The sequence below is a fragment of the Vipera berus genome (assembly GCF_964194415.1).
Source record: "Vipera berus genome assembly, chromosome: 2".
In the NCBI taxonomy this organism is placed as follows: Eukaryota; Metazoa; Chordata; class Lepidosauria; order Squamata; family Viperidae; genus Vipera; species Vipera berus.
The window spans coordinates 136110910-136132674 of record NC_138203.1 but is presented as its reverse complement, the minus strand read 5'-3'; the positions used below and the strand labels follow the sequence as shown (position 1 = coordinate 136132674).

At 39.2% G+C, this 21765-nt stretch overlaps 1 protein-coding gene across 1 annotated transcript in view; it reads right to left on the bottom strand.

Annotated features, from left to right (window-relative positions):
• GALNT6 (polypeptide N-acetylgalactosaminyltransferase 6) overlaps positions 1–21765 on the bottom strand; it is a 76247-nt gene that overhangs the window by 41626 nt on the left and 12856 nt on the right. Inside the window, exon 2 of the mRNA XM_081321236.1 lies at positions 5674–6254. Within this exon, the coding sequence (XP_081177362.1) occupies positions 5674–6161 (488 nt within the window). The 5' untranslated portion in view covers positions 6162–6254. The remainder of the gene's footprint in view (positions 1–5673; positions 6255–21765) is intronic.

Here is a 21765-nt window from a genome sequence, read left to right as displayed (position 1 = left end):
AGGTTTTTCAGGGGCACTAAAGTTCAATACTTTAAACACTAAATGTCTGGGAGTAATCCTAGATAGATAGATAAATTTATTACGGCTCAAGACAGTACAAAAGCAATTTAACCAAGCAGATATCCAAAAGACAATTAACAGTTTAGTAGCCTAATTAAAAAAAGGGACGCGGTGGCTCAGTGGGTTAGGACGATGAGCTTGTGGATCAGAAGGTCGGCAGTTTGGCAGGTCGAATCCCGAGTGCCGCGTAACAGAGTGAGCGCCTGTTACTCGTCCCAGCTTCTGCCAACCTAGCAGTTTGAAAGCACGTAAAAATGCAAGTAGAAAAATAGGGACCACTACGGTGGGAAGGTAACAGCGTTTCGTGCGCCTTTGGCGTCTAGTCATGCCGGCCACATGACCACGGAGACGTCCTCGGACAAGCGCTGGCTCTTCGGCTTTGAAACGGAGATGAGCACCGGCCCCTAGAGTTGGAAACGACTAGCACGCATGTGCGGGGGAACCTTTACCTTTACCTTTTAGCCTAATTCATGGAGTCCTTCTGTTAACAAGGCTGGATATGACATACCTTTATGGCTAAGGCATGCAATTTATCTATTAATGCACATATGGCATTATGCCAAGGTTGTTGTTTTTTTTTGTAAGGTTATGCACATACAGTCACAGTTGACAAAGAAGAAGAGAAATGCAAATTAATGGCAAGGGAAGAGAATCCATAAGAAGTGACCTGTTAAATTGGTTGTGATTGGTTAAACTGATCTAGTATTTGGTGTTCATAGAGTGGCCAAACAAATGCATTCTAGAAGCTTACATATATGGCCAGGAAAACGCTAACTTTTTTCGTTGTTGCTTCCTAGCAACTGATATATCAAGCATGTTGCCTCCGATTCCCTGAAATCTCTGTTTTTGCAACCCTAGAATTTTTTTGAAATTTTCTTGCTTCAACTATAAGGATGTTTAGTAATTTAAAGGTCCATGGGTTTCTAAGCCGGATAAATCTATGAGACAATGAGGAGAACCTCAAGTAGATTGAGAAAATATACCTATCAGAAGCGTTCTGGTTCAGGTCTAATTTGGTCCTGTCATTATGACGTGGAAAAGGAGATAATGTTAAACTTCACCAGTGTATAATCTTCCACAGATAAAAGTAAGCATGATAGGCTAAAGGTAAAGGTTCCCCCGCACATGCGTGCTAGTCGTTTCCAACTCTAGGAGCCGGTGCTCATCTCCGTTTCAAAGCCAAAGAGCCAGTGTTTGTCTGAGGACGTCTCTGTGGTCATGTGGCTGGCCTGACTACACGCCAAAGGTGCACAGAACGCTGTTACCTTCCCACCGTAGTGGTCCCTATTTTTCTACTTGCATTTTTACGTGCTTTCGAACTGCTAGGTTGGCAGAAGCTGGGACGAGTAACAGGCGCTCACTCTGCTACGTGGCACTTGGGATTCGACCCGCCAAACTGCCGACCTTCTGATCAACAAGCTCAGCGTCCTAACCCACTGAGCCACCGCGTCCCTATGATAGGCTAGTGTCAATTACAAATCCTGACATGACCTAAATATTGTAGTAATCGTACCTCATATGCGAAGTTTAACTTCTCAACTATAACATATTATGATTACATTCCCAGATACCCTCCAACAGCCATGTATGAGAACAATAAGCCCAACATTATCAAGTGTGCTGATTACAGAACTGAAGTCAGAACTTCTTAGGCTCTAACCTGGCCCTTATATCCTGTGCTTCTCTCTTACCACAACTGAGCCCTGAATTTCTGTTGCTAAGTGAGACATTTGTTAAGAGTGTTTTGCCCCATTTTATGACCTTTCTGGTCACAATTGTTAAGCAAACCACTGCCATTAAAGTTAGTTACACGGTTAAGTGAATCTTGGCTTCCCCCCTTGACTTTGCGTGTCAGAAGGTCGCGAAAGGGGATCACGTGACCCTGGGACACGGCAACTGTCATTAAGTACAAGTCAGTTGCCAAGCATCTGAATTTTGATCACGTGACTACGGGGGTGCTACAATGGTCGTAAGTGTGAAAAACAGCCATGAGTCACTTTGTCCAGTGACACTGTAACTTTGAACGGTTACTAAATGAACTTTTGTAAGTTGAGGACTACCTGTACTGACAAATTGGATGTCATTAATCATATATATTATGCAACTGGGCCGCACAAACAAGCAAAGCCCCATCCGTGGGATGCAGGCAGTACACAAAACCACACCCCCTCCGGTCCACGGAAAAACCTCTCTTCATGTAACCGGTCCCTGGTGCCCAAAAGGTTGGGGACCTCTGTTCTAAGGAATCTTAGTTTCCTTGACAGCTAGCCAAGAGCGCTTTTAATAAAAAAAAGTATATGTAAATCTACACAGACAATCATTCCAGCCATATGTAGGTGTTGATAACTCAACTGCATAGTTCCCTAGCAAGACTCTCAATGCAGCAACAGGATTTTTCCTAGATCAAAGAAAGAGTAAGGAAGGAGGCATTCAGTACTGATATCTGAGACAGGGCACAGAATCAAATAAGCTTGAAGGTACTACAGCAGTGACGGTGAACCTTTTAGAGACCAAGTGCCCAAAATACAACCCAAAACCCACATGTATCATTGGTTGCCGGGTGGGCATGGCCCATTGGATGGGCCTGGCCCATTGGGTGGGCCTGGCCCATTGGGTAGGCGTGGCTGCAGTGGTAACAGCAGACTGGGTGGGACTAAAAAGTTCAATCAATCAATTCCAACGTTGTGAGATCTTTTTTTTTCCTGCAAGAAGTTGAAATTGATAGAACCTTGGGGGTTTTTTTGCACACAGCGACAGAGGCCTAAAGCGAAAAGGTTTTAAAAAACCCAGCTGAAGGCCCAGGACTGGGGTGACGGCGTGTGTGCCCACATAGAGGGCTCTGTGTGCCACCTGTGGCACGTGTGCCGTAGGTTCGCCACCACGGTACTACAGTGTACAATGCTACATTAGAATATTTAATATTCTACTAAATAATACTGAAATATCTAATATTTCAGTATTAATATGGAAGGTGTTGAAAAACACACACACACATTTCTGCCTGTATGCAATGCATGCAGATGTGTTGCCAGTATTCAAGCTGACGATACAGCAAAATCAAATTCCAATTGTATTCCATGCTACAGCTTTCCCAACCACTGTGGAACTGCTGAGAAGTCTAATTCTACCGTAGGGCATCATGTGCACGAAAGTTACAAATCCTCTTACTTTGCAAATGGAGAAGACGAGCAATGACTAGCAGCGGCACGGATACAACTCTTTAAAGAGGAGCTTCCTTAAACGGCTTTGCTCCATAGTCACTGAGCTCCTTTCAGCATTTGAGAAGTCTGTTAAGAATTGAGTATTTGTACTGGCTCAGGGGTGGTGGAGAATGAGAGCAATGTTATTATTATTAAAATTATTTCAGGTAGTCCTCGATTTATGACTTGGCATTTAGCCACCAATCAAAGTTACAGCGGACTCCTGAAAAGGTACTTGTGACCCAGTTCAGAACTTCTATTGCCTCCCTCTCCCCAGTCACATGACTGCATTTCAGGCACTTGGCAATAAGTCTGCATTCATGGCTATTTGCACGACTGTGATTTGCTGTATTTTTTGCAGACAACTGGCGTTCATTTCCAGGTTTTGGCAAAAATGCCCCATAGCAAACAATGGGTTCATTTAATGATTGCCGCAGAAATAGGATGTAAGATTAGGTCACTCATGTGCTGATCTACTTAACAACCATTATGGTTTACATAATGTGTAGGCTGCATTATGGGCACAAGTAAAGGACTATTTGCGTTATATCTGGGTAATCTATAGTTAAATTCAATGTAAGATTGGTGGAAATCTGACAATTCAAATCCTAAACAAAGACCTAAGAATTATTAAGCTAGTGTTGAAGTTCCAAGCAGGGTGATTTTGTTTTGTGTGTGTGTAAAATTAGAGTATTCCTGTCTGATAAATTAAGTATTTCTAGATATTGAGGAAGTTCTATAGATATCGCTCCAAGGGCTTCAATCACAATTTACATAACAGATTTGTTTTACATAAGCTAACTTTGATCTGCAAGTCCAGATATTTCGTATTATTACTGTGTTACACTGCACAGACAGTTAGAGTTTTAGAGCAGATGTTGCATTTTTATCCTGTCCAGTCCTTCCCAACTATCAGAAGTTGTTGATGTTGTGTTAAGTGTTTCTAACCTGACCTATGAGCTAGAACCCCCTGCAAATAAATAAGCACATAAATGCCTTTTTTGGTAATGTAGTCATGATTTGATCTAAAATACAGCCCAAGAAACATGCATTCTCCCGATTAAATCTGAAATATCATCCGTAAGATTATTTAACTTGAGAGCAGAAATTGTATTTTATCTGTAAATTGGGTAGGATGCTTTTGATCCTCCAGATGTTGCTGAATTACAATCCTCAGCACCCTTCACTATTAAGTCATGCTGACTGAGGCTGCTGGGAGTTGTATTTGAGCAGTATCTGGAGGGCTGCAGATTTCCCACAATTTGAGTTAGCATCCACAGGAGTCAGACTCTTACTTTTCCAAGGGAGCAAGATGTTCCGCAAAACAGCAAACATTCTCTTTCTGCATATCAATACCAGAAATTTAGATGCTTTAAAAGAGGGATCCCCAACCTTTCGGGCTTGGCGGCGGGGGGGGAAGAGGGGATGGATTGGTGTGAGCAACATGTATATGCATAAGCATGCACAACTCAATCTGGACAAGTGGCAGGCGCACATTTGAGCTTGTGTAAATGAAGCTGCACGCACGGGCACAAATGCCCACTGCTTGCACACATGGAACTGCGCACACACAGATACTTACCGGCTGTTTGTGTGGCCTGGTTCTGAATAGGCCACAGTCTGGTACGTAGTAGGTAGCAGCCCGGGCCGGGGGGTGAGGGGTGGGTTAGGGACCCTGCTTTAAAAGGCATTAGGGACCATTTTTCTCTACAAACCTATCTATCCACCCATCTTAACTAAATGTTGTATGTACATACAAAAGCAATCTCACTGTATTTAAGAAATTGTGAATAGTTGCTAGAATTCAGAGACAGATTTTAGTTAACATATAAAAGGCTGAAGAATTAACTAGAAAGTTCAGGAACACCATCTTAATCAATATTCCCATAAAATTCATTCCACAGATATAAAGCTGAAAGTTTATTCCACTGGGCATGCAAACACATGAGCAGCAATTACTGATTAATATGGACATACCATAATATATATCCCTACCTAAATAACAAAAACAACCCCAAATAATAGTAGACTGGTAACGGTCTCCATCCAGCAAATAGTCCATTTCCCATGTGATTGCATGCCCAATGTGATAAAGCAAATGGCTGCTAATATTCATCCTAGGTTGCTTTGAAACAGTATTTCTACCTGTATTTCCCTGAAAATAAAGCTGCGTCTTATATTAATTTTTGCTCCAAAAGACACATTAGGGCTTATTTTCCAGTTGGGGCTTATATTTGGGGAAATACGGTACTAAATGCATCCATCTGGCTGACAATCTTAACTGGGGCTTATTTTTGGGGTAGGGCTTATATTATGAGCATCCTGAAAAATCATGCTAGGGCTTATTTTCCAGATGGGTCTTATTTTGGGGAAAACACGGTATAAGAAGTGAGAGAAGAAAAGAAAAACTTACTCTGGAGGCCTACTGTCCGGTCCCAACGCCCTCTGAAGAGAAATGCGGTCACTGGCATAGGCATTAAAACAGTGCTTCTCATAGCCACGTTCTTTCTCCTTTGTCTCTTCTTGTGTCCACTGGTCCTTCTTGAAAGCTTTTCCATCAGCACCAGGGCTATTGGGGTCCTGTGGTGGACGCTCCATGAAGGGCTTCAGTTCTGCTGGTGTATAATAGCCTGGCAAGCAAGACTTGCTGTCCTGCTCAGGTGCCTCTTGTTGAGCAGGTGCCCGGATCTGCAGCTTTGGCATAGAGTCACGGATATTGTTGACAGCTCCCATCATGATGTCTATCATCTGGTCTTTCCTCTCCACAATATTTTTTAGCCACGGCTCCTCCTTTTGTTCCCCACTGCCCACATCTCTTTGCATTATGAAGAGGAAGATTACAAAGACAACACCCACCAACGCTAGCTTTAGTGGGCCATAATGCCTTCGGAGTAGCCTCATCACGGCTGATGTCCAGCAATTATTCCTTCGTCAAAGGTGCACTCTTCTCAAAGCTTTAGTTAATCTGTGGAATCTTACCATCTTCTTCCAAACCTGAGAAGCATACAAGGAGACAAATTCCAGAAAAATCAGAAGGATGATTGTGAGTGCCACCAAAATCTCCCCCTACCTAAATGGAGAGCGTTCTTACTCTATTTTGAAGTACTATGTTCTATGGCACCATCTTTTTTGCAGTGCTAAGCCATAGTTGCAAATAGGAAATGATGAAAGAGAGGAAAATAAAAGGAAGAGCACAATTTGGACTAAGCTTCCTATGGTTTCATGTCCTATAGGTGCCACAAAGGTTGTGACATCCATCTAGTGCTGTATGGGGTAAAAAACAAACAAACCCCAAAGTCTAGGCCACGGGTAGGCAACCTTGGCTCTTTTATGACTCGTGGACTTCAACTCCCAGAATTCCTGAGCCAGCCATGCTGAGGGGAAAGGGAGAGGTTTCCAAGCTGAGCCATGCTGGCTCAGGAATTCTGGGAGTTGAAGTCCACCAATCATAAAAGAGCCAAGGTTGCCTACCCCTGGTCTAGGCTGTGGTGGTTGGGAAGACACAGTCTCAGTCCTGATCACTGTGTAGAAAAAAAATAACCCTTGTACACCCTAGCTATACAAATGCCACTAAATTCTGTGGAAACAGTTTTCAACAAGGTCTATAAGTTCTAGCTTTGTTCAACTGTGTGCGTCATGGACATGGCTGGAGAGCTACTGACTCTTTGTCCAATACTAGAAAAGCACCCACTTTTTTTATTAAGGAAAGAACAATTATTTTTATAAACTCTTTAAGGAGTTTTTGCTAAAAATGGACAAAAATGAATTAAGTGATTTCAGGACTTATTGATTAAAAGGGTTGTTTATGGAAAGAGTGTGGCTATGATAATTATGGCTTCTAACTGCTACAAAGATGATCTAAGTATCTTGTGATATTTTTTCACTCTTTTCTTGTTTTCTTTTTCTTTTATTCTACTTTTTACGTTTTTGTAGTGTTTTAATTCTACGTAAAATCCTTTCTTGGTAAAAATGAGAGAGCGAGAGAAAATCACCTGGAGGGGTTTTTTGGCAAGATAAATATTTATGCACACAGAAACGTTGCTTTGGTACACATTCAAATAATGAGATATTTGATTTAATGCAAATTGTAAATTGATACCAGGTCCCATTTGAGGCAACCCAAAATTCAGTTAAGGCTGAGGCTAGTATGTGTGAAATTGAGCCAGCACATTTGCAATTGCAGTTTTAGACACTGCTCATCTTCATGTGTGTAAAATAGAGGAAATGAAGATTCCATCAGAGAAAAACAGTACAAGCTCAAAAAAAAGGGGGGGGGATATTCCTACAGCAGAGCAACATTCTCATTTAATTGAGTAACAGGAACGTGGTTATAGCAATGCTAAAATAGGGTAAGATTTTGGAATGTCTAAATCTATTGTGCACAGTATTATTAAAAAAAGCTGGAGAAAATAAAGAAAAAAGTTAAAGTTGCACCTGTTTTTTGTGATTTGCAAATATCTACAAGATTGAGAGATATTTTCATCAGTGTAAACTTATTTTTAGGAATGATATTTAAACGATTTTCTTTTGATTTTGCTTTCTAGAAATACATTGTAACTTTGGTTAAATCAAAGTATACTCTTTTTATCTTTTACAGTAATATTTCATTAATATACACATAGAAATTATATCAAAAAAATTGATTACCTATTTCTATCGAGCTATTTCGTAGAAATATCACTTTGAATAGTGCAAATTCAAATAATGTGATCATTTTGTGAGGTTCATTAATTGCACTGAGACCTACGTGTATTCTCAGCAGGGTGAGGCTAGAGAGTAAAAACACCTTTCTTTGATCCATTGTAAGAAAACAATTTGTAAATAACAACAACATGTTTCTTAACCCTAGGGTTAAGAAGATTAAGATTTGCCCAAGAACTTTATCAGACCACAGTCCAGTATGGATGGAACTGGAGAAGGGGAAGGGGGATAGAAGGTCATGGAGGTTAAATGAAAATTTATTTAGATATGAAGAGAATGCGGAAGAATGTAAAAAGCAGATGAGAGAATATGAATATGCATAAGGGTACTCCCATTGAAATGGTTTGGGATGCAAGTAAAGCTTATATGAGAGGAGTGTTAATATATCTGAATAATAAACATAGACATAGAATGGAACATAAGCGTAAAGAAATAGAGGAGGAAATAAAGATGAAAGAGAAAGCTTTTATTTTGAACCCATCTGATAAGAGGCTGAGAGAAGCAATTAATTTGTTAAGAGGACAGTTTGAGATGTTGATGGCAGATCAAGTGGCAACTAATTTACAATATGTTAAACACAATACTTTTAACAATGCTAATAAACCGGGTAGGTGGCTAGTTTATTTATTAAGGAAAAAACAAAGATCTCGTAATATAGGTAAGGTAGAATATAAGGGTAAAGAAGTACTTCAGCAAAATCTTATTAAAAAGGCTTTTGTAGAATTTTACTCCAAATTGTATGCTAGGGATACAATTCACTTTACAAGAAGTGAATATCCCGGTACTTACACAAGAGCAACGGGAAGGGTTGAATCAGTTGATAACTGCTGAAGAAATTATTTTAGCAATTAAACAATTAAAAGTGGGTAAGGCACCTGGTACAGATGGTTTAACAGCTATTTATTATAAAAATTTACAGTTAGAAATGGTGGAACTTTTAAAAGAACTTTTTAGAACAATTCAATCTGGTGGAGAAGTGCCTCCATCGTGGAAAACAGCATTTATAATGTTGATTCCAAAGGAAGATCAAGACCTTACTCAATCAAAAAATTATAGACCTATATCGCTTTTAAATAATGATTATAAGATATCTGCAAAGATTTTAGCAAATAGATTAATGAAGGTTATGCAGAAAATGATTTATACTGATCAAACAGGATTTATAAGTGGTAGGCAAATGAAAAATAATGTGAGACATATTGTAATCTTATTGGAATATTTGGAAAGAAATAATCAAGTCCTGGCAGCTTTTATCTTTTTGGACACTGAAAAAGCGTTCGATCAATTGAATTGGCAATTTTTATTTAAAGTTTTGGAGAAGATGGAGTTTGGTGATAAGTGTTTACAACCTATTAGATCAATTTATCAAAAACAAACAGCTCAAATAATAATTAACGGTAGTTTAACAGAAGCTTGTAAAATTGAAAAGGGTACGAGACAGGGATGTCCGTTGTCGCCATTGCTGTTTGTTTTAACACTGGAAATACTATTGATTAAGATACGTGATTCAAAGAAAATAAAGGGAATTAAAATAAAAGATCAAGATTATAGATTGAGAGCGTTTGCGGATGACTTGATTATTACATTAAGTCAACCACTCAATCGGTTGTAGATTTAATGGAAATAATTTTGCAATATAGTCAAGTTTCTGGATTTAAGGTGAATAGGCAAAAAACTAAAATATTAATTAAAAATCTGACTACAGAACAAAAGGAGGTTTTAGGAGAATTAACTGGATTTGAAATAGTTAAAAAGATTAAATATTTGGGGGTATATCTTTCAGCTTCAAAGGTGAAATTGTATAAAAATAATTATGAATTGTTATGGTTAAAAATACAAAAAGAATTAGATAGCTGGAGAAAATTACAACTGTCTTTATTGGGAAGAATTGCCGCAGTGAAAATGAATGTTTTGCCAAAATTTTTATTTTTGTTTCAAATGATTCCTATACTTAAAAAAGACTCAAATTTGGAGGAATGGCAGAGAGGTATCAATACATTTATTTGGGCAGGGAAAAGACCGAGAGTTAAACTTAAGATAATGCAAGATATACGTGAAAGAGGCGGTCTTAAAGTACCCAATTTTAAATTATATTATGAGGCTGCAGCTTTATCATCAATTAGTAATTGGTTTAATTTAACAAAAGGGAGATTATTGAATATTGAGGGGTGTGATTTGTTATATGGCTGGCATGCTTATTTATTGTATGATAAAAAGGTGGATAATGTTTTTAAGACACATATATTAAGGTATGCCCTGTTGCGAGTTTGGAAAAAATATCGATATAAGTTATAAAATACCAATTTGGGCAATACCTAAACATGCGATAGAAAATATAAATGTGGGATTTAAACATGATGTGACTACATATAAAGAAATCCTTAGACTGGAAAGGAATGTATGGCAATTAAAGCCATTTAATATTTTAAAAGGGGAAAAATAGTACAAACTTGGTTTCAGTATGGCCAGATACAAGCTAGATGGAAAGATCAGAAAATTGGTATCTCGATATCAGATGTAAATTTGGTAAAACAAATTAGAGATCAAAGTCAAGCGCATATAAAAAGGATATATAATGCATTGATAGAAATAGATTCTGAAACGGAACTTGTTAAAGATTGTATGGTAAAATGGGCCCAGAATATTCAAGAGCCAATTACGATGGATACTTAGGAAAAAATCTGGGTCAGAAATGTAAAATTTACACAGGCACAAAACTTGAGAACTTTTATAGATGGCATTTAGATCCTAAAAAATTAGCACGTATGTATCCAAATTATCAGCCTAAATGTTGGAGGTGTGGTTGTGATGATGCAACGTACTATCATATATGGTGGACTTGTAAAAAGGTTAAAGCTTTTTGGATTAAAATTTGGTGGAATATGCAGAAGATATTTAAGAAAAAGATAAGGTTTTCTCCACAGTTACTTTTGTTGGGTATTATTACAGATTGTACTATGATAGAGACTAAATTGATGCTGCATTTAATAACGGCAGCAAGACTTTTGGTATTGCAATATTGGAAGAAGGAGGAACTGCCTACTATAGAAGAATGGACTTTGAAAGTTTCAAACTTGGCAGAAATGGCAAAAATTTCAGCATATTTGAAAGAACAATTGCAACAGAGATATATATTGGAGTGGAGAAGATGGATTGATTATATACAGAATAAATATGGGACTAAAAAGTTTCATTTAGCATATGAATATTAGTATAATTATTAGAATTATAAGATGTGTTATTATTTAGTTATGTTTAAGGGAGTTAAAGAGTGATAGGATTTAAAGTTTAATTATAGTTATTTAGCATATTTTAGTTTAAGTTTGTTAAAGGCAAATACCCTGTATTCAGCTCTGGGAAGTCAGGGGGGGGAGGGGGGGAGGGAAGGGAATTGGGGTTATGTTTAAAATGTACTGGATAATGTATGTTATGTTTATGTTTAAAATGTATTGTTAAACTTTAAAACTCTTTAATAAAAAAATAACAACAACATGCTTCTCATCAGGATCAGAAAGACTGTTCCCCTATTTAATTCCAGTAATGAGCCTTATAATCTAGAAATGAGATCCAGATCCTTTAATACTGTATACATTCCTTTGTAAATTTAAAGATAAGGGAAGATGAACTCATAAGGACACGTAAGTGCAATAAACTACCACAGATTCTGGAAGAGATGGCAGCCTTCAAAAGGACATAGCAGCAGCTATAAGAAAAATGAGGTTATAATTAGCCCTAATTCCTCTGCACAATTAATCTTGTTTGGAACCAAACAGACAAGTTAGTTGCACATTAGAGGCAGGCTAAAATCACAGAGGTGTGGCCTCTTGGAACCGGGGTATGTGATTCTGAGGAAGTAGTTAGCTTTTTGACAATCCTGTCTTTGAGTCAGTAAAAAATAGCTTATTGCATCAATTTCTACACAAGTAAATTTGCAAAGGGGAGTTAAAAGTTCCAAAAGGAACAAGGAAGAGAACTTCCCCAGTTTTAAAGGAAGAGGTTTATTTCCACATGCCATCACACTGGCACAAAGCTGAAAAAGTCACTTTAACCATCTTGCATGAATACTGTGTTAGTTTGAAGGAACAAAACGCGTAGGTTTTTAGACAAAGTGCACATGGGAAAAACCCAATATATTTGGACTGACCACACATTTACTTGTAAATGCACGAGGCTTCTGTGTCAGCCTCTGCAAATTGCTCTTCCCAATCATACACAGAGCAACCAAAAAAAGTGTGGCTTGTTTGCCTAAATTAGGGGTAGGCAACCTCGGCTCTTTTATGACTCATGGACTTCAACTCCCAAAATTCTGGCTGACTCAGGAATTCTGGGAGTTGAAGTCCATGAGTCATAAAAGAGCCGAGGTTGCCTACCCCTGGCCTAAATACAACACACAGTCTTATAAATGAATTTATTTCCTATTTTATCTTCCCACTGACGCAAGCTAATATACAACTGAGAAAGCTGCTTCGTTCAAAATGCATACCGTACAAACATATACTGTACAATTTTCCTCAAAGAGTCACAGAGTTAGGTTTATGATATGAGTGGAACCACAGCATCATTTCAACAGACCTCACTTTTGATTAGGAATGTTGATTGAGGGATTTTAAAAAAGCTCCATGTGCGTATCTTTCACTGACCCCGCCAAAGCCGTCGTGATATTTTAGACCAAAAAGGGTCTAAAATACCATGACTACGTTCTTCATGACAGCACACGTATATTAACATATAACATGTATCCTTGGGCTGGTGTTGAACCTATTGCAGGATTTATTACTGCTAGTGATTAAAATACAAATAGTTCCAAGCAAGAAAGGGTGGTAAATTGCCTCTCTGCCATGTACTGTGGCTTGTAGGCAACCTCGGCTCTTTTATGACTCACGGACTTCAACTCCCAGAATTCCTGAATCAGATATGCTGATTCAGGAATTCTGGGAGTTGAAGTCCATGAGTCATAAAAGAGCCGAGGTTGCCTACCCCTAATCTAGGCTTTGGTTGATGGATCTAGCACCATCCAGCTTGCTACTCATGATAACTGCAGCCTGCTTGAGAAATAGTTCGGAAAACTAGAGTCAGTAGTATAATTCCACCTGCTGCAGTACTTACTGTACAGGGAAATTGTCTCTGCCTGCCTGCCACTATTCTATGCTATGCATCCTTCTATCGAGTACAGCTCGCTCAAGGTCCTCAAACTGTAGCTCAACACTAACTCAATGTGCAGACAGAACCCCAAGTCGTGGTTTCCCTGCTGACCCGAAGCTTCAGAGAACATTGAATTTTAGGGCTAGAAAGGACCTTAGAGGTCCAACCCTCTGCCCATGACAAAAGATCCTATGCCATTCCAGACAAATGGCTGTCCACTCTCTTACTGAAAATTGAATACAAATTCATACTGTATTCAAATGTATATTGAACAGAAATTCCAAGCAGGGAAGCTCATAAGACTGGTAGATCATATCCTGCTATCCTTTTCAGTATTCGCCAACTGTAGATTCAACCATATAAAAAAAAAGAGTTAGGATCATGTTTTCCTCTTTATGTGCAAATCTGTATCCAGGACTTAAACCTGAAAGGAAGGAAAATGGACAAAAAAGGTAATTTATACCACCCATGCATAGAAGACAATTCTACATATAATCATGTACTTTATTCAGAATTTGAGAAATACACCAAGAGTTGAACTTCAAGAACACTAGTTAGCTAATACAGATAGTCCTCAACTTATGACTCCGATTGGGACCAGAATTTCAGTCGCCAAACAAGTTGGTTGTTAAGTGAGTTGCACCCCATTTTAATGATCTTTTTTGCCATGGTGGTTAAATGAATCAAGTGGTTGTTAAGTGATCTTGGCTTCCCCCATTGACCTTGCTTTTCACAGGTCATCTGAGAAGATTGCAAATGGTGACCACATGGCCTTGGGACACTACAACCATCATAAATGCACGATGGTTGCCAAGTGCCCAAATGCTGATCACAAGATCATGGGGAAGTTGTGATAGTCATAAGCATGAGGAAGGTCCTAAATCACATTTTTTCATATAGCAGTTAAAGTATAGTTAAATACTTTATTCATTAATTTGGAATAATTCAGAACGGAGATATTCAGAAAACTTTGGGAATCAAATCCGCTGCAGCTGCAGAGGTTGTTCTGTCTGACATGGAAACACAAAGACATTTACGGTACTTAAGACTGAAAAAAGGGGTTAGCTGATTTAAAGCCCAATTATGTTAATAATCTTAATTTAGGAAGAACTCTGGACTAGAATTAAAGAAAAAATGATGGCAAATCATTTAACTGCAAATGCAAAACCAAACAAAGGAAATTGTTGCTGAGACGGGAAGTTAAAAGAACTCTTCAAACTTTTGCTTCCTACTTGAAAATTTAGCAATTGGTGTCAGTGGATTTACGGGGCACACAGTTATGCCCCAATAGAAATTTTACTGCCCATCATAATCCAGTTATCTTCATAGAAACTATTTTCCCGCAGTAGTGATATTATGTAAGATTTTAACTCGATTCTTCCTAGTTATTATCAAATTCTTCTTTGTGTGGGCTACTTGTAGAGACCACTGCAGCTTTAGTTATGGAAATGAGGAATCATAACAAAGAAGAATCGTGACTCTCTTCCTGGGAAGGAAAATATGATTTGTAACTGAGGGTCACGATGGACATGGCAAGGTACATGCAAAAAGCAACAGCTGTTCTCCTTTCCCTTGGAAAGAGAACTTTCCTTATCAAAGCAATGCCAAATCTCTGGCAGTATCAACCTTTGGTTAAACTGAAATTACCTACTCCACCTAGTTCAAACAGGATGTCCTTTTCTTAGTTTGACAAGAGCCAAACAACACCCTATTCAGAAGATCAACTTGTTGCTGAGATTTCTACATTGCATTTGGAAAGAAAAAAAAAGAGAGAACTGTACAACGTACTCAAAAGACTGGTGGATAAGAAAATAAAATTCCAGTTTCTGCTAGAAAAAGAGCCACTGCATACATTTTTCTTCCTCTTTCAAATACAACTGCATCTTAGACACACTTTTGAAAATTGAACAATTAATTTTATCCTGAGAATACAGATGCAAAAGGGTGGTGATCTGACTAATGCAGATTTCATAGACATTAAATGATTTACGAGAACCTTTAATGTTTTCCAGGCTTTTTGAATTGTACCAGTTTGTGTTCAAATCTAAATTTCATCTCACGAATAAACTCTGAAATAAACCAGAATGAAGTGAATCATGATTATCTTTATATCGTAGATTTCCGTGGGTATAACTCTACTAAAATTAAATCTAGACTTTACCTATAGGCAGGGCTTTTTTTCTCATAGAACGCTCAGAACGGAGTTCCGGCACCTTTTTTGGATGGAACCAAAGGCAGGTTGTATGACATGTGTGAGTTCCGGCACCTTTTTCTTTTACAAAAAAAGCACTGCCTATAGTACAATATAAATAACATAAAATGCTAAAATTACATTAACAAGTATCCAAAGAAAATGGATATGCATGCATAATGCTTTTATCAATTGTGAATATTTGGAAGGCAATAATTTTTAAGAACTTGCTAGATCTCTTGTAGATCAGGCTACCAGATATTATTTCTCACAGATTTAAGTCCAGCAAACCTAATATATTATTTTTACATTTTATTTACATATATGCATATAGGCGTTAATGCACACACACATACAATAAGTACACAAAGAATATTTTTGCTCAGACATTTGAAGAATTGTGTTTTATATACTTTTAAAATTTGGCAGTTTTAATAATTCTTATTTAAGAATTATCTAACAACCATGAACTTTTAAAATGTATAAAAGTCAGAGAAGCATCCAGCACTTGCCCGCTTATGCATGTATAAACTTAATGGGTTATTGCTCAATTATTATTTGTTCTTACACTCAACCTTATGGCCTGATTTATGGCTTATTTCAAAGCAGAAAGGTATCAAAGATTAAATTATTTATTTTTTTAAAAAATTTTTTATTTTAATTCCATTTATATCCCGCCCTTCTCCAAAGACTCAGGGCGGCTTACAAGCTTAGCAGTAGCCTTCATTCTATGTATATGCCTGCTTGTTAGGGTTTTCACACACACCCCAAGCGGCATTATTACAAAGTCAGCTCATTGCCCCCAACAATCTGGGTCCTCATTTTACCTACCTCGGAAGGATGGAAGGCTGAGTCAACCTTGAGCCTGGTGGGATGCGAACCTGCACTAATTGCAGGCAGCTGGTGTTACTTAAGGAGGCATTAGCCCACTGCTCCACCAAGGCTCATTCTTAAATTAAAGAATGAATTATGAATTATGATATATTCATAATTGTACCCAGCTGCTTTCCTCCACCCCAGATTGCTGTGGTTGTACTGCAGGATGGATTTCAATGGGGATTTTAATATTTTGTCAGATCTTCTAAAAGGTAGAATATAGGAAGTCCTTGACTTAGAGCCACAACTGAGCCCAAAATTTCTGTAGCTAAGCAAGGCAGTTGTTAAGTGCATTGTGCCTCATTTTATGACTTTTGCCACAGTCAAACTGCAGTTGTTAAGTGAATCTGGCTTTCCCCATTGACTCTGTTTGATGGAAGCTGGGTGGGAAGGTTACAAATGGATATTACATGACCACGGGACAGCGCTAACTGTCATAAACACATGTCAGCTGCCAAGCACCCAAATTTTGATCATGTGAACATGGGAGCTATAAGTGTGAAAACCAGTCATAAGTTACTTTTTTCAGTGCCGTTGTAATTTCCAACCATCACTAAGCAAGTGGTTGTGTCGAAAACTACCTGTATGTGAAAACATAGCCCATGTGGATTAGAGCAGGGCTTTTCAACCTTTTCACCCATTGTGCCACTTTTAGGATATGGCAACATCCGAGTACCACGTCGCCTAGCAAGGTGTCAAAAACTTGATGACACCCCCCCCAAAAAAGGAAAAAGGTGATGAAGTACAGGTAGTCCTCGACTTACGACAGTTCGCTTAGTGAGTGTTCGAGGTTACAATGGCACTGAAAAAAGTGCCCCCCAAGCCACAGCCGAGCAGGACACCTGCCCGCCCGCCCAGCGGCGCTCTTCTTCCTGTCCAAGGTTTTCATTGTTGTGAGCATTTCTGCTGAGGATTGGCAGTGGGGGTGGGGTGGGTTTGGTTCCCCCCCCTCCCCCCGCTGAGTGGTTGCAGCAGGTTTTGGTCATTTCACATGACCCTGGGAAACTGTGACCGTCATAAATAGGAATCAGTTGCCAAGCATCTGAATGTAAAGAACAAGACCCTGGGGATGCTGCAACATTCCAGCTGATCGGCGCTTCTTCTGGGCTCAGCAGAAGCGCCAGGATCAGCGCCGAACTCCAGCTGGAGCCTGGTGCTGATCCTGGCGCTTCCGCTGAGTCCTGACAGCCCTGAAGAAGTGCTGATCCTGGCGCTTCCATTGAGCCCTGACAGCCCCGAAGAAGTGCTGATCCTGGCGCTTCCACTGAGCCCTGACAGCCCTGCAGCTCCAGCCATCTCTTGCTCAAGCTTGTGTGGTGCTGCCACCAGTTCAGCTCATTCCCCTCCCCCACTACCACTTTTCTAGGATGGTCGCGTACCACCTGCCAGGTGTCAATGTACCACAGGTGGTACCCGTACCACTGGTTGAAAAGCCCTGCATAAGAGAGGGTGTGTTGTCCTCACATGATTTTTCTATTCTGTTCATTGCACATCTGGCCAATATAAATGCAGGGTGTTGCTCAGAACATAAAAATAAGGGGAGTATATTTTTTTTAAAAAATAGTAGTTAACTAGTTTCTTTAGGCCAATCATATTTTGCCCCGCTCTGCCCTCACAGAGTTTCTTGGGTGGCAGTGAAGAGAGATCTTAAGTTACTCTGAGTTCTTGAGAAAAGGTGAGACATAAATCCAGCAAACACCAAAACTATAGTCTTACATAATTAAGGCCGTCTAAGAAACAAAAAGATGGCACACATCATTAAGAGCACTGTAATTGAAAACAGGTAAAATTTAAAAACAGGACATGGATAAATACAAGTTAAAATATATGGATAATTGTCTCAATTGACTGTGATATAACTAGAAATGTATTAATTTGATTGTGATACTGTAACTAAGGGAATTCGAGAGGGGACTCTTGCTGATGTAACCTGGAATATGTACCAAAACATTTTCTTATTGGACTTTTGATTACCCAATCACCATGTTGCTTCACAAATATTTGGATGTAAAATTGAAAAATTAATAAAACTTGGTGTGTTTTTTTTAAAAAAAAGATGGCACACATTTTCAGGGAAACATCACCCGCAACTCTTAAAAATAAACCCTTCCTATTAAAAATGCATTGCCTCTTTCATTAATGTAATGAAATAAGTTTTTTTTAAACTGACAAAAAAGGCAACCCCAATGTATTACACTGATTTCAAACATTGCTACTATATATGGCTCTATATCCAACTTGGCACCCTCCAGATGCATTATGATTAGAGTTTCCAAATTTGGGGAGTGGCTAAGGGCAATGCTATCAGCTGACCTAAAGGAGTTAGGCTGTGAAAGTTAATTCATACCAATACTCGAAAACCATATTTTTCAAACTTGCTAGCTGGGGAACTCTAGTACTTGCCAAGTTTGAAAAGCTTTGTTCCAGAAGCATTACAAAGACCCTCAAAAACAAAACAACAAAAGCCTTCACCAACCATTTTGCTATGAGATCTACTAATGGTATTTTGTTTGGGAATCCCCATTAGTCCCAAATTTTACTCTGCATATGGAAGGTAAAATGGGCTTGTTCATGCAAGATGCCTGTTAGTTGCTTCTACCATCTTTGCCACCTTCCCTTCATCTTCCCTTTCTGCAGCAGAGAACAGTGAAGCATGAAACAATTGGCCTCGGTTTACTGATCATGTCACTGCTTAGAAAAACATGTAAAACTTGTAAAATAAACACTGAAAAAATAATGTAGTTCAGAGGTGTTAGTGGCCTTTGTTGGCCAAAGACAGGTTCCAACACATACTTTACTGAAACAACTGATGGGAATTTTTTTTCTCTGTAGACAGATGACTGGCAGTGTCCCTAACAAACTTTGACGATGCCAAAGAAAGCAACACGTGCATGAAGTCATCACGTTAATGCTATCTAAAATAACTGGTGGCATCATCTTGGATAGGTAATCATTTGTCCTCCTTTGCAGATGATCTTAAATGAGACAGGCGGAAACAAAAGCCTCTTTGCATCTCATTTCAGAAAGTTGAAGGCTATATCTCAAATGCAATTGACATCTTGAATTCACAAAAGCTATCAATTTTTTTTAAAAAGGAGCTGAAACCAACACCCACCTGTTTTATTTCAATGGGGCTTGGACCCAATGAATCAGGTAGGTGATGTGTATCATCAAAGCCTTACCAGCACCCTCAACAGTTACCAAACTTGTTCCACCTGTTCCAACTTCCCATTTTTTAAAAAATATCCTGGGCTTTTATTTCTTTGGGCAAATAAATTAATTAGGTGAATTAACTAAACTAATTCTTCATTTATAGGAAACTTTTGATATGAGCACTGCGCTTGCGTTTCTCCTTTTACAAGAAACCAGAGCTCAAATTGTATAACTGATATAATAGCTCAATAATACATAGAGACTTCAATTGAGAACAGCAGAGGGGACTATGTGAACTCAACTTTGACACGTTGGTAAAACACTTCATTACAGAAGGCCAGCTTATCTGGAAAACCAAAACATCCTTCTTCAACTGGGCAACTCCTAGATAGCAATAACAACAGCAATAGCACTTATATACCGCTTCACAGTGCTTTATACAACCCTCTCTAAGCAGTTTCAGAGTTAGTATATTGCACCAAATGATCTGGGTCCTCATTTTACCCACCTCGGAAGGATGGAAGGCCGAGTCAAACTTGAGCTGGTAAGAATCAAACTGCTGGCAGTGGGCAGTATGTTAGCCTGCAATGCTGCATTCCATCCACTGGGCCAATGGTCCTTGCTTAGACTGCTTGTTCAGCAAAGTTTCAAAGTTATAATGGGAAAGGAGACTTAGGATTGCCTTGCAAAGTTGTGGCAGTTGCAGTGTCCCTTTGGTCACGTGATTGTGATTTGGGCTCTATGCAAACCAATTTACAACCTTCACAACCAGCTTTGGACAAGCAAAGTCAGTGGGGAAGCTGGCAGGAAGCTGCAAGTTGCAGTCATGACTCGAGGTGATTTCCTTAACGACCACAGCCAGAACTAATGTTGTAAGTCAGCTAGGTAACATGGTGTTTCCCTTAACCACCACTCTACTTAGCAATGGAGTTGCTGGTCTCAATTGTGGTTGGTAAGTGAGGATTACCTGTATAGGTGTTCACCCCACACCCCATGGCCATTGCTAAGAATTCTGGGAGTTAGAATGGCAAGGCAGCACTAAGATAACCTTCACAGCTCCAGTTACACCCCTTGCCAAGGCCATATTCTTCTGTAATCCTGTGGCAAATAACCAGCACATTGACTCAGAAAAGGCACCAATTTACTTTCTTCTTCCGTGTCTAGATCAAACCTTAAACTGCCAGAATGAAGCCACCTTCTTGGCTTTGTCGTTGGCCCAAAATATATCACTATCAGTACATGCTTCTGGTGGCAGATGGCCAGATTCTGTCTCTCCCCACATTCACACAGTGTGTTGTTATCCACTAAGAGCCTTCACTTGAGCATATTGGTTTTACATTCAGGCACTGCAACTCTCAACCCATTCAGGGTCCTCCAGGTAATATAAGGAAGGTCAGACTTTTCAGCCATATTCTCTTTTAATTTATTCCTTGCTCGATGGTCTCCTGTCTCAACCTTTTAATTCAGTTTTGTTCTTGTGTACCCTCAAGAATGTTTGTTCTTGCCAAATGCTTGCGGCATATGTCCATTCAGAGGATGAAGGGACCAGGTTATCTGAGGGACCACCTCGTGCCGGCCAGATCCACCCAACCCACTAGGGCAGAAAAGCCAGGAATGTTCTGAGTCCCATCCCCTAACGACGTAAATCTGGTGAGAAGAATAAGAAGAGCCTTCTCTGTGGTGGCTCCCTCCCTTTGGAACATCATCCTTGCAGAAATTAGACTGGCCCCCACTTTGGCAGTCTTTGGAAAGGTCCAGAAGGTGTGGTTTTGCCAGTGGGCCTGGGGACCCCAGAGTGTGATGCAGCCCATCAAATGGCTTATTTAATTGTGTGCTGCCACCGGGGCAGCACACACATGGTTGGCTCAGGAATTCTGGGAGTTGAAGTCCGCGAGTCATAAAAGAGCCAAGGTTGTCTACCCCTGGCCTAGTCTCACTGTGAGTGATAAGGTGGCTATATAAATGTTCTAAAATAAATAAATAAATACAATAAAGTTTAGCTGCAAACTAGGGAATGAAGTAGGTGATGAGCTAATTCCATCCCAGCTGCAGCTAGTGCACAAGAACTGGGTAGGATAAACATTAAGACTAGGGAGGATAACAACAGCTCAGTCAAAAGAAAATGCCAGCCTCTCAAAGCTGTCTGGGAGCTAAGCATCAGGCAAGTCAAAACATATGAGATTTTTCTTTGGAAAAAAGAAAGGAGTTAATGGTAATATGAATGAGAGACGAAAGTTAATGTTCTGCCACGTAAGACGTCAGCTTAGCATAATGATAAATGATTTTATCGTTTTAAGTTTACGCTTTACTCTTATGAATGGCTTTGCTGTGGGTGGGTGTTTTTAAAACGTTAATTATACTAAATTGTTTTGAATTGTAAATGGAACAGAATAAAAACCCCTGAGCTGATCTCTTTCTAAAAATAGGCATGTCCACACACTG